Source organism: Schistocerca serialis, chromosome 12, assembly GCF_023864345.2.
Source record: "Schistocerca serialis cubense isolate TAMUIC-IGC-003099 chromosome 12, iqSchSeri2.2, whole genome shotgun sequence".
Lineage (NCBI taxonomy): Eukaryota > Metazoa > Arthropoda > Insecta > Orthoptera > Acrididae > Schistocerca > Schistocerca serialis.
The window spans coordinates 9,066,527-9,084,758 of NC_064649.1; the positions used below are offsets into that span (position 1 = coordinate 9,066,527).

Here is an 18,232-nt window from a genome sequence, read left to right on the forward strand (position 1 = left end):
TACTTCCAACATGATGGATGTCCGGCACATAGCTCGCGTGCGATTGGAGCGGTACTGAATAGCACGGGGGTTCCCAACAATATTTTTTCGAGGACCCCTCATCGAGCATGATTGGTACCTTTTTAACCAACGGTCCATTTTTAACTACCCGAACTGTAGCTCCCGCGAAAAACAACGCTTTACAAACACTACTGTTTTAATACAGAATATTGAATATGTAAACAAGACGGTCTGTGAATGCAGTGGCAATAAATTAACAATGGCCGATTGTCGTCTGAAATGCGAGTTTCTGTGTAAAGTGACTGTCAGTTGTCAGCTGCAAAGAGACATCGCGTGCAGTTTAACGGCATACAGCAAAACTATTTGCCTCTATCTAATTCTAGTTTTTCACTAGAGTGTGCTAGTGTCAGTTGGCTCTAGGAAGACGCTAGACGCAAAAATTAGCGTTCGCTAAAGCTCTGCTCATGCAGGAAGCAGCCAAAACAAAAAATCTCTTATCATACGAAATATATTTAATATATTTTTCATTCTAATAGCATCTTGCGGACCCCTCTGGCATAGCTCGCGGACCTCTGGGGGTCCGCGGACCACCTGTTGGGAACCACTGTAGTAGCGTATTTCATGACAGGTGGATTGGTCGTCGAAGCACCATCCCGTTCACCGGATCTGACGTCCCCGGATTTCTTTCTGTGGGGAAAGTTGAAGGACATTTGCTATCGTGACCCATCGACAACGGGTAACATTCGTCAGCGCATTGTCAATGCATGTGCGAACAATACGGAAGGCGAACTACTCGCAGTTGAGAGGAATGTCGTTACACGTACTGCCAAATGCACTGAGGTTGACGGACATCATTTTGAGCATTTATTGCATTTATTTGGTATTTACAGGTAATCACGGTGTAACAGCATGCGTTGTCAGAAATGACAAGTTCAGAAAGGTACATGTATCACATTGGAACAACCGAAATAAAATGTTCAAACGTACCTACTATCTGTATTTTAATTTAAGAAACCTACCTCTTACCAACTGTTCGTCTAAAATTGTGAGCCATATGTTTGTGACTATTACAGCGCCATTTATCACAGAGCGAAAAAAGTGGTCCAACTAAAACATTCACATTTCTTTACGTAGTACAAGAATATGTAATAAAAAATGTGGGTTACTATTTTAAAAAACGCAGTTGATATCCGTTTGACCTAGGGCAGCACTATCTAGTGGGCCAACCATGGCGCCATCTGGTTTCCCCCTTCAAGCTAGACAAGTTTCGTTCCCTTTATTTTTATTTCGTTTGACGCTTATTTCGTGAGACGTTTGTCCCGGTCACGATGTTGTATACGGCCTTCTGCCGCATCAGTTCAGGGTTTTAAACTGGAGCTTCTGACGATTTCCACCATTGTCTTCGTCAGGAGCAACAGACTGGCAGACGTGACACACGTGCAGGCCATGCACGGTCGATGCAGGTTAAGCAGAGCCTGCTGTTCCTGTTTCGGTGAATCGTAGTGTATTCGTTTTCTTCTCTTTTCGGCCCGTCTTCTCTGTTGTCAGTCGGTTGTATTCTTCTCCTCTCGCTGCCGGGTTATCATTCCAGGAGTAGGTCCGGCCATCAGGTAGCCGGGCGATAATGAAGTTGGTTTCCCAGTCCACTGACCAGCAAGTTTCTAGATGAAACTTCCTGGCAGATTAAAACTGTGTGCCCGACCGAGACTCGAACTCGGGACCTTTGCCTTTCGCGGGCAAGTGCTCTACCAACTGAGCTACCGAAGCACGACTCACGCCCGGTACTCACAGCTTTACTTCTGCCAGTACCTCGTCTCGTACCTTCCAAGCTTTACAGAACCTCCCCTACGAACCTTGCAGAACTAGCACTCCTGAAAGAAAGGATATTGCGGAGACATGGCGTAGCCACAGCCTGGGGGATGTTTCCAGAATGAGATTTTCACTCTGCAGCGGAGTGTGCGCTGATATGAAACTTCCTAATAGGAGTTTCATATCAGCGCACACTCCGCTGCAGAGTGAAAATCTCATTCTGGAAACATCCCCCAGGCTGTGGCTACGCCATGTCTCCGCAATATCCTTTCTTTCAGGAGTGCTAGTTCTGCAAGGTTCGTAGGAGAGCTTCTGTAAAATTTGGAAGGTACGAGACGAGGTACTGGCAGAAGTAAAGCTGTGAGTACCGGGCGTGAGTCGTGCTTCGGTAGCTCAGTTGGTAGAGCACTTGCCCGCGAAAGGCAAAGGTCCCGAGTTCGAGTCTCGGTCGGGCACACAGTTTTAATCTGCCAGGAAGTTTCATATCAGCGCACACTCCGCTGCAGAGTGAAAATCTCATTCAGGTTTCTAGATGTCCTCGCCGACGCGTAGAACCTCGTCGGAAGCGTCGGGATTCCCGCGATGGCCGGCCGGTGTGGCAGAGCGGTTCTAGGCGCTTCAGTCGGGAAGCGCGCGACTGCTACGGTCGCAGGCTCGAATCCTGCCTCGGGCATGGATGTGTGTGATGTCCTTAGGTTAGTTAGGTTTAAGTAGTTCTAAGTTCTAGGGGACTGATGACCGCAGCAGTTAAGTCCCATAGTGCTCAGAGCCTTTTGAACCATTTTTTTCCCCGCAATGTCTTGGAGCTGCCTCGTGTCAAAGTCTCTCGGCAGATGGAGCGCCAGCCGGGAGGCTTTATTCTGCACTCTCTGCAGTGTCTGCAGATGGGTTTCTGCCGCGTTTCCCCACACCACGGCCTCTTACTCGAGCACCGGCCAGACGAGTGCTCCGTACAGCGAGATGCCGCACAGGGTGGGCAGAGTATTTGTGGGGCCGAGCGGAGGACCTTTCCGAGCGCTCGGCCTCTCAGCCCCTGGATGTGTGGTCCCCAGGTGAGGCGCCGGTCCGAGGTGACGCCGAGGTATTTTCCAGTGCGAGGCCACGGAGTGGGGGCCCCCACGATCCGCCCTTGCTGCAGCGCACCGGGAAAGCGGCTGCGCGCAAACACCACAGCCAGGCTCATCCCAGGATTGAACTCGAGCCGCCATTTGGTAGCCCACGCTCCGATCTCGTCGCAGGCGGCTGCGCACCAGCTGCGCGCTCATACTGCGCGTGTAGAGCGCGGACTGTCAAAATTGCTGCTGTGGTGGCCTTATATAGCCCAAGGACGGCTTCCGATTGGTAGCAGTTGCGTCATACTGTCTGAGATGGTGTCAACGTCTAGAGATTCCTTCCGTCCTTTGCAGAACAGACGGGTTGGGAATTTGGCAAGATTTAAGGGCACGACTGTATTAGTTGCTGTGATTCATTTGCTCCTTTCCAATCACTAAACCGAGGGGATAACGCTACTTTTAGTGACAGCTGGTCGTACTGTACTCTTTTTGCTGTCTTGGTCGAATCCCAATGCGCCTACCAGTCGTTTCTCGCTTTCTCACTGACTGTGCCCTGCTTTTCTTGATAAGGAAGTCTATTATTTAGGATTTCACCTCAGTTCATTGTTCACTTGGCTAAGCTGTCTATTATATAATTATGATAGATACCACTGTGCCCTCTAATCCACAAGATATTTGCAGCTATTCCTAATTGCTTATTTATAACGATTTCTTTAATAGTGTTCATAATTATAGACGATTCACTTCCGTTCCATTTTGGTTTCATAAGACTCTTTAGTACACTTATGGAAACGGTTAATACCTCCACCCTCCCTCGCGTGCGAGATCTGCCGTACTTTACTGCTTCTCTAAACTGGGATGGCTTCCGTGTAATAGACTGCTGCCTCCTTAGGCAGACAGTTGATAACTTTCCGTTGTGTTGTATCCCGCTCATCCTACATTGTCGCCGTCTATGTTCTCCGTTCGATCCGTATAAATCTTCGTCGAATTCAAGATAATAGTACCAGCGGAAAAATGCTCCTATCGGAGCACAAAAAAATGCGAATATGTTCCTGTTCATTTAAAGAAGGCTGACCGAAAAGTGGGATAAAAGCTACTTCATTCTACTTTCTTTAGCACCTTTAAAGTTTTTTTTCAAAAAGTTTTCGCTGGCGACATATTCGCACTCTTTTTAACATGCATCTCACTCCCCTAACTGTGGCTCACTCACCCCCAGTAGTCCATCGCTCTACGTCGCTCACACCCATCTACCCCTAGTTGTTTCTCACTCACTCATTCAGCCCAACTCATTGTCATTATCTTTTCGTGTCTCTGTCATTGTTCCTGCTCATCCGTTCTGTCCTACTACTACAGTCTCCTATCCCCCTCTTGCTCTCTCTTACTGCTACTACCGCTTTCCTTCCTTCCCTCTGCTGCTGTCTCTTCTCACTGCTGCTATATCTCTCTTCGTCGTTGTCATTGCCACAGACTGTCTCTCATTATCACTTGCTCTCACCCACCTCCACTTTCTCTTTATTCCTGTTCTGCTGGCGCTGTCTCCTTCACTCTTTTCCTAGTGCTGTTCCGTTACTGTCAACTACGTTCCACTGCCACTGTTCCCTGTCTTTCTCTCACACTGCCATTGTCTGCTTCGCACTTTGTATGACTCAACCACTGTCTACTATCTTCCCGTGTTTATTACTTTTCCGTCTCTTTGCCACTTGCACCGTCTTCTTCTTTCTCAGCATAAAAAAGCGGGAATATGTTTGTATGCCAAAATTTTTGGTAAAAATTTAAAGATGCTGAGGAATGTAGAATGACGCAGCTGGTATCCCACTTTTTAGCCAGATTCTTTTAAACAAACAGGAACTTATTCGCTATTTTTCTGCTCTGAGAGAAGAATTTTTCCGTTGGTTCCCTTCTTTCCCCTGTGACTCATATGAAAAGAAATGCATTTTTCATTAAAATTTAGATAGTTTATTATGTCTAACTGGAATAACGCAAAACTAACTTTATTCCCCAGACCGGATTTTACGCGCAAAAAAAATTTGTATGTGCTTCAGTGCTACAACATGGGGTTCCCAGATGATAACGGAGCCACTTAACAGTATATTTCACAGTGCTACGTCACTTTTTAAATTACGTTTTCGCCTCACATCGGATTTTACGTGCGTATTTTACGTGTAATAATAGTAGGATAACTTTGAACCCCTGTATCTCGGAAATGGATGAAGATATGAAAAAAATTTGAAAGTTAGCTCGAGAAGGGCATCTTAGGAACATATCGTCATTTGCTGTGCATAGCCATCTCGGAATTCGCGACTGGGTTTGGTACCCAAAAAATAAGTTTTTGGGCTGTTTCCAGAATGAGATTTTCACTCTGCAGCGGAGTGTGCGCTGATATGAAACTTCCTGGCAGTTTCAAACTGTGTGCCGGACCGAGACTCGAAATCGGGACCTTTGCCTTTCGCGGGCAAGTGCTCTACCAACTGAGCTACCCAAGCACGACTCACGCCCCGTCCTCACAGCCTTTGGAAGGCAGGAGACGAGGTACTGGCAGAAGTAAAGCTGTGAGGACGGGGCGTGAGTCGTGCTTGGGTAGCTCAGTTGGTAGAGCACTTGCCCGCGAAAGGCAAAGGTCCCGAGTTCGAGTCTCGGTCCGGCACACAGTTTGAAACTCCCAGGAAGTTTGAAATTTTTGGGGTGTTTCTCGATAACAGATAATGATTTTTGAAGACAGGGAGGTGGCTCTCCTAGATAGACCCCCAGAGAATATACCTTTAAAATATGACATATTGCTGCGGTTTTTTATAATGTAGATTTCGCCTCGTACCGGATGTTTCGCATAGAAGTAGGGTAACTTTGAACCCCAGTGTCTTGGAAACGGATGAAGATATCCAGAAAATTTTCAAGACTGTTCGAGATCGGGATCTTAGGAATATATAGAAAAAATTTCAGACGTTTTATTGGAATCCTCGGCTAGGTTTTGGTTCGCAGGTGACGGCGGAAATATAGTTATCTGGTTGGTTTGGAGAGAAAGGGACCAAACTACATGGTCTTCAGTCCCTTGGAAATATAGTAAAGACACGTTTTTTGTGGGGTTTTCCGGGGTAGCGCCCATGAACTAATGTAACCTCCACAAGCCTCGTCAAGTCCACAGGAGACCACATGAAAAGTAAAAAAGAACGAACCGATTTGGTCCATTTGCTTAAACAGTAGGAAGTGTGTAATACTCATACTTTGACCGTGTACTGTGGGGTAGTGACACTAAGAACGATCCTCCTGTTGAACATGCAATGGTCCCTAGCCGAAGGGCTATCCGAAACACCTGACCCTACCTTTTTATCACCAACAGAACCCGAGGTATGAGCACCGGAAAATCCAGTTTTTATGAGCGGCGTTTTGAAACATATTACATTCATATCTGTCGCATGCATACCGATTGAGCAAAGTCTTCATTTCAGCCTTCAGATTTACAGAAACTTCATATTTTACGATACTGGCACATATTAGTACGTTTTCTTCTCGGTAGCTGAGTGGGGCTAGGAATACCGGTAAGGCATCTTATTTCCTTATTTTAATTTCGTGCAAGGTCTACCATTCAGCAGATTTCCTAATCAATGGCTTTCTTCTGTCTCCAGTCAAATAGTTAAATTTTTCTATGTCTGACCACGAGTTCTATTTTGCCATTGATTAGACAGTGTCCTGTCTGCGAGATTCGTTTCAAAAAGAATTTATTCGCAAGTTTTTCCCTTCAGATACGAGTGGGAGGTCGTCGACGAGTTTCACTCGACTGGCCGTTTCCGATCGCAGCTCAACTGCGAGACAGGGAAGTGCGAAAGGATGCTACCTCAGCGGCCGCAACAACCAACCCGCTCTGTTTGAGAACCACGACAGAGTTCGGCATTCGTGGTTCAGATTAGCAAATTGGTTGCTTGGGAAGGTGCAGCATTCAGTCCACACTCCAGACCAGGTACAAAGGCGGACTGTGCCTTAGTGGAGAGGCAGATGCCACTTCCAGATCAGATTCGAACGCCGCCCATCTGACGACGATTCTGACGCCCGATAGGGTTTAAGAGGAGCTTACCTGCGTGGTTATTAGTTCCTTTATCCCCATAATAGTCGGCGAGCTAAAAGGAGAGTTCTGGGAGTATTACGGATAGAGCTTGGGGAAGAGCTGTGACACTGCCACAATAAGTGACTTGCGGAGAACATGGAACGCGGAGTGTCGATAAAAGAAGATGAAGAAAATGCACAGACAAGGCAGTGGGAGGAAGTGCCGTGGGTAGAGCTCCCCCCAGAATGAGAGATGGGGTGGAAGATTGATCCTGCAACTGCCTTTCATCCCCCCCCCCCCCCCACCCACCCTTTCCATCGACTCTAGAAGAGAATATCATAAAAAGGGAAGATCATTCAGTGTATTCCAGTGATCGACGCTAGGAAGTGACATTGTAAAAAGCAAAGGTCATTCAGTGTATGACAGATGACAAGGACAAATAAGACTTAAGACACTGGCTGCAAATGGGTATTGATTGACACCAATGAAGGAAGTTGAAAATTTGTGCCAGACTAGGACTCGAACCTCGGTTGCCTGCTTAGTAGGCAGATGCTCTGACCATTAGGCCATCCGGACACAGAGGTCATCACAATTGCACGAACTACCCTAGCACTCTTCCCATCAGATCCAAATTCTGAACTTTTTCACACACAACTAATGTAGTGCTCCTTGTCCATTATCCTCATTACAGAATCCCCTGCCACACACACACACACACATTCACATAAATTTATATGTATGTAGATGAAGGGACAGTGTTCTATCTCCTCGACAGAGTTCGACTTCCTGGGGTACGGGTCGCTCTCGACGTTCACACAGTTCGTGATCCTGTTCCACATGGGCACGGACTTCTGCCAGCGCCTGATGGACGACCCGGTCGTTCGCGAGCTGATCGACTCCCAGGAGCGGACGTACGACCTGCTCATCATGGAGACGTTCTTCCACGACTGCTTCTTCGCCTTCTCGCACAAGTACCGGGCGCCGACTGTGCTCGCGTGCGCCTTCGGCGGCGGCAACACCTGGATCAACTACGCGGTCGGGAACCCGTACCCGCTGTCGTACCTGCCCGAGGGCGGTGTGGCCTACACGACCCGCATGAGCCTCTTCCAGAAGACCTACAACTCTCTGCTCTCCCTCGCACTCAACCTCTACCGGGATCTGGTCTACTTCCCGGCCCTAGACGAGATCGTGCGCAAGGCCTTCGGTGACCCGAGCATGCCCCCCCTGGCGGAGATGGAGCGCAACATGTCCCTGCTGCTGCTCAACAATCACTTCAGCTTCGACTACGCGAGGCCGTTGGTGCCCAATGCTGTGCAGGTCGCTGGGATGCACATCAAGCCTCCTAAGGCCCTCCCAAAGGTATGTGCTGTGCATACGAGACACAAAGCTAGACAATAAACAATATATATAAAAAGTAGGAAGTATGTGTGAATGTCCAGCACCTTCATTAAAATTACTGGATCGTTTGCAACCGAATTTGGCACACTTATCACTTGCCCCATAGTAAATAGGACCAGAGGTAGGGGCAAAAAACTGTTTTTTCAGCCCCTGAGATGCAGGCTGCCTGGCATGGCATCATGTTGTGTTGGGGTAGTGTTGGCCAGCATTACTGACGCCAGCCTGCTCTGGACCGCAGCCTCCTGGACGTCCAGAAATAATATCATTTTTTATGAAGTATGTAGTCAGTTGTGAAAGGAAGACTTTTTCAACAATTTTTAAAACCCCTGACGAGAGTGACACAGACCTACAGTAAGCTTTACACTGCTGGTCAGCTTTTTTATGTGACAGTATTACCCTTGCTGTTTTTAGCTGGATTGGGAAAACGCCACTTGAGAGTGACGAATTGCATATATTTGACAAAAGAGGTCTCATGTGCCTTGCTGACTTTTTTATAAAATTATCCGGGATGTCATAGATACCAACTGAATATTTACTCCTCAGCGAATTAATAGTATTTACAAGTTCATCACATCCCGCTCGACTGAAGAGAAAAAAAAACTAGGATAGATTGTTTCTTTGAATACATTAAAGTTCTTTAGTGTTGTGTTCGGTAAATTTGCACATGTTTCCTTCACTAATTTGTCAACAAAGATTTTGTAACAAGAACTGAAATTGGTCTCAGTTGACCTAGGATCAGCGACATTTCTTCTATCCTGTGATAAGACTATATTTTTGAGAGCTGTCTTCTTCCTTATAAGACTCTGCATAATTTTTCACCTGTACTTAGTTTTGTAATATATTTATCATTTTCCTTCATTTTTCTCTTTCCTGTGACACATTCAGAAGTAACTTGTATTTCTGTAAGTAACATAGAAACTCTAAGCCTCTGTTTGTTTTTTAGAGTAAAAAAAGTTCGCACTTCGTCTTACAAGAGACCATAACACCTCGAGTTATCCATTTTTTAATCTGTCTTTCTGAAAATTCCTTTATTTTTGGAATAGTATTTTCTAAGTTAGCCTTGAAAATGTTCAAAAAATGTACAATCTTTTCATTGGTAACGGAGCTACCATATACTGCACTTATACTGCACTTGTAGCCAAGCCTGTTCCACTATCTAGCTTCCGGAAATGATCACTATTTCTCTGACTGTAGCTCCTTTTATGAAAGACATTTTCCGCACAGGTTAAAAGGTGATTTACATTTGGTAACTGCTAGAAGCGATCGCTGTAGCTGGTATCAGAGGTTTCTGGCATTCACTTTACACATACGAGTGGCACCAGTTTTTGTTATGTGAGTAAGACAGCTAACAGCCAAACACAGATTTTAGGCTTTTATTGTATCAAAGAATTTTTCTCTGTGAGCGCTTTGGCTCAGAAAATCAGTCTTAAAATCTGCACAGATTACCGTTATTTTCGCAATAATCTTTAGATAGCCTAGACCCAGGCCTGTTGTTTGAAACAAAAAGTCACCCATATTGCTATCAGAAAATCTGTACACACATAAAGTAAGTTTTTTTCTGCCACCTACTCAATCGGGTTCAAAACCACTTTCACAACAAAAATTACACAGGGCTGCTACACTCTTATAATTTAAATGTTCTTTGCATAAATGCAAGTTCCCCAATATTTAGATTCTGTTCTAAGTAAACAGTTTTTAATGTTAAAAGCTAATATTTTAAGTGTTGAAAATAGAAATTTTGTGACTGTGTTTTACAAAAACGTAAAACTGAGACATCCTTCTGTTGACTGCAAAGAAGTATGTTTATTTCATGAACTTTGTTTTTTAATGACTGCATATTCTGGTTTTTATAGTTTAGCTCTGCAACAATTTTTTTTGTGGTAGCCTCACTCTTTTTAGAAGAGTCAGAATCTTAGGAGCAAGACAGTAATGTATCAACAACATTTTTATTGTAAGAGAAGTCAAAAGATGACGAGTTTAATAACCACACGTTTTTTCTGTTCATAAATTAAACAGTGTTGGTTCACAGTATGGACGGAACAAAATATGAAATGATTCAGATGAGGCACATCCTACTGCTTTTGATGAAGTGACTGGGGGTGATCTTTGGGCTACAGCAATATGTACAGTGTTGGCGTGGAACTGCATTAACAAAAGAAGCCAGCGTATGGTACAAGAGGCGTTTGCCTACTTCTTTTAATTTGTACCTTAATATTTTATACAAGAATTCCATTTTAATACCTGAAATTCCATAAGAGAACTGAAGACAACTTTTTTTTTTAATTTTCATACAGAATTGCTCTATTTCCTTTATCACAGTTGGACATGAGAGCTACTATCATATCGTACCAGGAAGCAATGAGAATTTCATGAACAACGATTTTGGATCTATAATTTCACAATCTTTCCACCTAAGACCAAAGTTACATCCCTCAACAGGATCCCTACTGGATCGATCAAGCTAAAATGGAGAACTAGCAACTCCAAACAAGTTACCCAATTCAATTTTCTGAGTTGCTGAATATTACATATCCAAGAAATATATACTGACTTCGTGCCACAAATTTATTAATCTGCGCACGGAGCCCTTGTAAAATCAATCATACGATGAACTAGCAGCTGGGTTTTCCCTGTCCAGGACCTGCAGGAGTTCATGGACGCCGCCACCGAGGGTGTGGTCTACTTCAGCATGGGTAGCAACATCAAGAGCGCCGACCTGTCCGAGGAGTTGCGAGCGGTCTTCCTGAAGACGTTCGCCAGGCTGAAGCAGAAGGTGCTCTGGAAGTTCGAGGACGACTCACTGCCGAACCAGCCGCCCAACCTGAGGATCAGCAAGTGGTTTCCACAGAGCGACCTGCTCGGTAAGTTTACTGCAGTGGACCGACCGATTTTGGGGGTGGGGGGACTTAGTAAATAAATGTTTTGCAAAAAAAGAAGAATTAAACTACATCCTGGCCCAGAACAATCTAACAATACCCTCTGCGGGAGCGCCATCTACCAACTGCAGTGCCCAGAATTGAACAACATCTTACCCACAATTCTTACAACACATTCCAAAACGGTATATGAATTAAATACGTGAGAGAATAAAAATTTACCTACACCTTTAGCTCCACAATGAATTTACAAAAAAAATGATGGGTCGACTTATATATTATTTTGCAACATATTCTCCTTCCTTTTCAATGCAATTGGTCCAGAGGTCGACAAGCTTGTCTGTTCCTGCCGAAAAGAAGGTTTTTGGCTGGTCGTGAAGCCATTTTTGCACAGCTTCCTGTAACTCCACAACTGAGGGAAATCTAATACCTCCCTTAGCAGCCTTGCGCGGACCAACAACTGAAAGTTGGAGGCGGCCAGATCTGGGACGTAGTGTGGGTGTTCCAGCAACTTAGTACCCAGCTTCTCGATGGCTTCAACAGCGTGGGGCTGGGGCAGGCGTTGTCATGCAACAGCAGCACTTTCTGTGACATCAGACCACCTTGTCTGATGTGATTTGGTGACCTTAGCTCGTTGGCCAACGATTCAGACTCTTTCTTGATGATTGATCCCTTTATCATGTACTATAATAATTTCAAGCCCGTTTGCGTCTCTTTCTCACCGATCCAGAGTTTTCTCACTCCATACTCTGGCGTTTTGATTCTGCTTCATTGTGGCAAACCTATGATTCATCAGCAGTGACTATCTTTGTCAAAAACGAGTCGCCTTCCCTGTTGAAACAGATAATTAAGAGCTGGCAGATGCCAACAGGTTTGTCCTAGAGTTCTTAAGTAAGCTGTTCCAGTACCCATCATAAAGAAACTTTATGCAAGCCAAGATCATTGCGGATGATCTGATGGGCAGAACTGTGACTCGTGTCCAAAGAAGAAGCTACCACATTGATGGGAACTCGCCATCCGCTAAAACCATCTGCTGAGCTTGCTGAATCTCTTGGTCAGCAATGGACACAGATGGGCTGTTCGTGTGTCACACTTGCCCAATCACTTTCGAACATCTAGATCCACAAATAAGGACTTTTATGTGACACGGCATTGTCCCCATATTGTGCTGAAAGTCCATAATGAATTTCTGCCAGTTTCACCCTTACCAACAAAAGAAATCAATAACTACTTCTTGTTGTTCCTCGGAACATACCAGTACTGGAGTGGACATGTTCATCCTGTTACAGACCTACCTTCGAACTGATCGTTATTGTCACGCCCCTTATAAATTCGTTATGTTTGACCGTGATACTATTTGATCTGATTCTGGAGGCTACCTCTCCTCGCACGTTGTGAACGTTAGGCAGCATGGTATTTCTTTATTAACGGCTCAAAAGGCAAAATGACAACTTTGTCCCTCGTTGAGGCTGGAACGAGAGTACTCAATGGACAACGCTCCTCGCTCTCGTCTACATACAGAGCGAGCAACTGGAGGGGGGGGGGGGGGGGGTGAGGTTTTTGCATTTGCCAGTCTGTTTCCTGCTTTAATGAACTATTTTAACTCAGATCTCATGTAATGGCTGGGCTTAATTTAAAATCGTGACTACTGTGGGAGATTAGGGCACACACAATTTATTTACTATTTTAAAAACATTTCTTGTGTTTAATTCACTTTCTATATACGCAAAATTAATGGTTCATTACTTTAAGTGTACTGTCAATGGGCCCCCTAATCTTTAATTAAGGGCGTCAGACAATAAAAGAATCAAGGGGAATACATAATCATGTGGCGGAAACTGTTTCGGACTGAAGGCACAGGCCTGCAAACCGCAGGGTAATCTAAGCTAGTGCAATTCTATAAAGATTGTGCAGGGGTTGATCAAGCAAGTTGAACCTAGCAGAATAACGCCTAATAAACTGTTTTACCGCTCAGTAAAGTTATCACGGCAAAACTCAAGTTATTTTAATATAATGGAAAGAAACTTTGATTATCCTACGATTTGTACTCTCTAATTACATCTGACTGGTTATGCGAACGCTTTCGGGAACGCCACCAAGCACGATAAATTACCTTGGATTGAAAATTATTCTTTTATTATTATTTTGAATCACTGAAACATTACAAGCGACTGATGTCCATCAAGCTTCTTAGAACTGACAAACATCAATGGTCAAAATCTACCAGTGGATTTTCCACGCGGCGTCAGTTGCATAGCCACATCGATTTATCTCCTCCATTACGTTCTCATAGCGAAAGCCTTCGCGCAGGGCACGTAATGCAAGCTGATGCGTGTGTGTGTGTGTGGGGGGGGGGGGGGGGGGGCGAGGCACGTCGACTTCAACTCTTCATAAAGAAATCACACAAGGTAGGCATTATGAAATCATTTAAACGCAATCACGGGGCTGTAATTGCCTTTAAAGAACACCTACACTTATAAACAAACTGGAGGATTTGAGCGAACTGAAAAACACTAACGGATTTGGTGCAAAGTGTGCTCCCATAAGTTAAGTACAAAGAGAACGGCCCAAAACACCGAAAATTATCCCACATTAGGTTGAGCTCGAATTCGCAGCTATCTCCGCTAACTATTCAGTTATTTCACACATAAGGCTCGAAGGTACTGTTCATTATCACAATGTGAAAAAAAACCCAGATACACCAGTACACAAAACAAATTCTGCAAAAATCTCAACTTCGCTGTTTTTAACCAACGATACTTAATTACACAAATATGTAAAACGTTTCTTGCAGAACGGTGGAAGAAATTTGAGAATTTTCATGGCTCAATGCCACATGTATTCCCTACTATGATACAAAGGAAAGTATGTAAAATTATCATTAAAGCATTACAAACCGCACACGAGATCGCACCATTTCACTTGAGCTTTGCACTAAAAGACCTTTTACTTATTAATTGTTGACTTACCTGAGTACCAAACGGACGGCTAGTACTCCATCTCAGGAACCCAAGTCCCCATTTTACCACCAGTGAAATAATCAAAAATTGCCAAAATAATCGTATTATCACCCTTTTCCCCGCCGACATTGACTATAAAGCATGCATTTCTCGCAACATAAACGATTCTGTGGCTCAGTTTTCGGACAATTTTGTTACCACCGTGACCTCGACCACGGAGGCGTCTTCCTCGTCAGCCGGCCTGGAACACTGCCTGCCTGCCCCTCTGCCCACCGACACTCGCCACGCTGGCCTTGGCGCCCGCCAGCCTCTTTGCCCAGTCGTCCCTACTCTTTCCTCTTTCCAGACCACCACACTCACTGTACCTTTGGTTAATCTTTCTGCTGCTAGCTCAAACACACCGGCATTCATATTTTCACATGGTGAGCACTAAAAGGAAACAACACTTTGCCCCTCCGCATCCTCACGGCCCTCGAGTGTGACAATCTTTACGTGCAGCTGCTACACGTTCTGTCATTACGAAATTATTTTCGCACAGTGTAATTATACTGAAGTGTCAAAGAAACAGGAATATGCTTGCATATTCAAATACAGAGATATGGAAACAGGCAGAATACGGCGCTGCGGTCTATATAAGACAACAAGTGTCTGGCGCAGTCGTTAGATCGGTTACTGCTGCTACAATGGCAGGTTAACAAGATTTAAGTGAGTTTGAACGTGGTGTTATAGCCGGCGCACGATCGATGGGACACAGCATCTCCGAGGTAGCGATGAAGTGGGGATTTTCCCGTACGACCATTTCACTAGCGTACCGTGAATATCAGGAATCCGGTAAAACATCAAATCTCCGACATCGCTGCGGTCGGAAAAAGACCCTGCAAGAACGGGAGCAATGGCGACTGAAGAGACTCGTTCAGTGTGACAGAAGTGCAACTCTTCCGCAGATTGCCGCAGATTTCAGCACTGGGCCATCAACAAGTGTCAGCGTCAGAACCATTCAACGAAACACCATCGATATGGGCTTTCGGAACCGAAGGCCGACTCGCGTACGATTGATGACTGCACAACGCAAAGCTTTACGTCTCGCCTGGGCCAGTCAACACTGATATTGGGCTGTTGATGGCTGGAAACATGTTGCCTGGTCGGATGAATCTTGTTTCAAATTGTATAGAGTGGATGGACCTGTACGGGTATGGAGACAACCTGATGAATCCGTGGATCCTGCATGTCAGCAGCGGACTGTTCAAGCTGGAGGAAGCTGTGTAATGGTGTGGTCCACGTGCAGTTGGCGTGATATGGGACGCCTGATACCTCTAGGTACGACTCTGACAGGTGATACGTACGTAAGGATCCTGTCTGGTCACCTGCATCCATTCGCGTCCATTGTGCATTCCGACGGACTAGGGCAATTCCAGCAGGACAATGCGTCGCGCCACAGGTCCAGAATTGCTACAGAGTGGTTCCAGTGAAACTCTTCTGAGTTTAAACACTTCCGCTGGCCACCGAACTCTCCAGACACGAGCATTATGGGCTTATGTGGGATGCCTTACAACGTACTGTTCGGAAGAGATCTCCACCCCCTCGTACGGATTTATGGACATTCCTGCAGGATTCGTGGTGTCAGTTCCCTCCAGCACTACCTCAGAGATTCTTGATGCAATAATTTACCAACAGCCGTATGTATTGTAGAAATTTATTTTATTTTATGACCTATGTGCTACCAGTTTCGGCATTATATTGATGCCATCTTCAGGACCCACTCGTCATAGTCGTAAAATCACTATATACAGAAGGAGCCATATAACTGGATCCGTGAATCAATTCGTCCTGCAAGCGCCTGGCCACCAAAAGCTGTTGCAGGACGAATTGATTCACGGATCCAGTTATATGGCTCCTTCTGTATATAGTGATTTTACGACTACGACGAGTGGGGCCTGAAGATGGCATCAATACAATGCCGAAACTGGTAGCACATAGAAGTTCATAAAATAAAATAAATTTCTACAATACATACGGCTGTTGGTAAATTATTGCATGAAGGAATTCATGCGAGCCGTCGTCCCACTATCCATAAAGGATCAACGAAGACTTTAGAGATTAGTCGAGTCCATGCCACGTCGTGTTCAGGCACTTTTGGTGCTCGCAGGGGCCCTACGTGATATTAGGCAGGAGCACCAGTTTCTTTGGCTCTTCAGTGTAAATAGAAATGCAAATAGAACGATAGAAGTTAGATTTTTGGCAGCTCGCCACTGAGTGGACCCAGCTGTAGCGGTGAGGTTGACGGCCGGCGGCCCCTGACCTGTTGCAGTGCACCGCAACGTGCGGCTGTTCGTGACGCACGGCGGCATGATGAGCCTGCAGGAGGCGCTGTACGCCGGCGTGCCGCTGCTCGGCTTCCCCATCTTCGGCGACCAGGAGGCCAACCTGGTGCGGGCGCGCGACGCCGGCTTCGGCCTGCTGCTGCACATCAACAACATCACCGAGCAGTCGCTCGGCTGGGCCCTCGACCAGCTGCTCGGCGACCCCAGGTAGGCAGCGCGAGCCGGCCGGCAGGGGCCCCGAGGACGCCGGCTACCCGCTACGCTTTTTTTTCCCCTTTATTGTGGTCTGAACACCTTTACAAAAGGTGGGCTGCCGGCCGGCCGGAGTGGCCGTGCGGTTCTAGGCGCTACAGTTTGGAACTGCGCGACCGCTACGGTCGCAGGTTCGAATCCTGCCTCGAGCATGGATGTGTGTGATGTCCTTAGGTTAGTTAGGTTTAATTAGTTCTAAGTTCTAGGCGACTGATGACCTCAGAAGTTAAGTCGCATAGTGCTCAGAGCCATTTGAGCCCAAAAGGTGGGCTGTCAGCAGCATCCTACGCCGCTCTTCAGCCACAGGTCGACAGTGAAAAAATATAAAGATGACACAGAAAAGACTGAAAAATTGACGGGCAAAAGACAGTTGACACAGAATACAAAAAAACACGAAGCCGTTCACACTCGACGAAAAACACACTAAAACTGTCGGCAGGGCGCACAAACACTGGCGACTTCGACGGCACAGGTGAACGTAGGAGCGTGACGGTGAACACTAAACACCAACACGATGGCACACATGGCGATGATTTCCGGCGCGCGAATGTCTACGTAACGTGTGTGAGTCCGGGGACCTGTCAAGAGGGGAAGAAGGGGGAGGGGGGGGGGGGGAGAGCAAAGATGCCAATGGCAGAGGAGATGGGAGGAGGAATGAAGGTATGGGGGTAGGGGAAGCCCGGGGGATGAGTAGGGAGAAAGGGAGGAGGGAGGGAATGGGGATAGAAGGGAGAGAGGGAGCCCAAAGGAACAAACAGAGGTAGAGGGAGGGAGGATCAAAGTTGGTAGGAGGGGTAGATGGAGGGGAGGAGGGCACCATCAGGGAGGGGGAGCTGGCGGAAGCCACCTTGGGAGAGGGTGTGGAGAGTGGAGAGATGGAGAGCAGGTGGGACGTGGGAGTACAGGCGCGGGAGCGGGCGGGGGCGGGAGAGGATGGGAGAGACCAGCGGGTGAGGAGGATCGAGTTTACGGGAGGTGTCGAGGATCCGCATCCGTTCGAGGAAAAGGAGGAGGTGGGGGACGGAATAAGGTCGTACAGGACCCGCGTAGGGGAGGGGAGACGGATGCGATAGGTGGGGCGAAGCCGCTGCGCTTCCTTCGTCATACCAATAAACTGGATGTAAACAGACACAAACGCCACGATTGGGCAGTAGCCGCAGCACAAGTACACTCGTATTGTTACGCTCTTTGAAGTACGTCCATCTTACGTGCTAGGTACCTATGTGACTGTGGGTGAAACTTTAAGATATTCCAACGTATTAAGAGCCATCAGCGTTTTTCTTAATCGTACATTAGCAGCGAAGTTTTTATTCGAAAACTCGTATACTGTCGCAGTCTCTGCAAGCGCTACTTGTGCTCTGGCTGTCGCGGTGTTAGTACGTACTGTCAAAAGGGACGGCGACGCTTCCTGCTGCCTAGTGAAGCTCGCGCGCGGAACAAAAAATGGTAAAAATGGCTCTGAGCACTATGGGACTTAACATCTGAGGACATCAGTCCCCTAGAACTACTTAAACCTAACTAACCTAAG

At 46.2% G+C, this 18,232-nt stretch overlaps 1 protein-coding gene across 2 annotated transcripts in view; it reads left to right on the top strand.

Annotated features, from left to right (window-relative positions):
* Positions 1–18,232, top strand: part of LOC126428062 (UDP-glucosyltransferase 2-like) — a 75,619-nt gene that overhangs the window by 46,922 nt on the left and 10,465 nt on the right. For both annotated transcript variants that reach the window (XR_007576763.1, XM_050089939.1), the window contains exons 3-5: positions 7,673–8,256; positions 10,934–11,156; positions 16,440–16,659. Coding sequence is in view for 1 of the 2 variants with exons in the window: in XM_050089939.1 (XP_049945896.1) it covers positions 7,673–8,256; positions 10,934–11,156; positions 16,440–16,659 (1,027 nt within the window). In the remaining variant the exon portion in view is untranslated. The remainder of the gene's footprint in view (positions 1–7,672; positions 8,257–10,933; positions 11,157–16,439; positions 16,660–18,232) is intronic.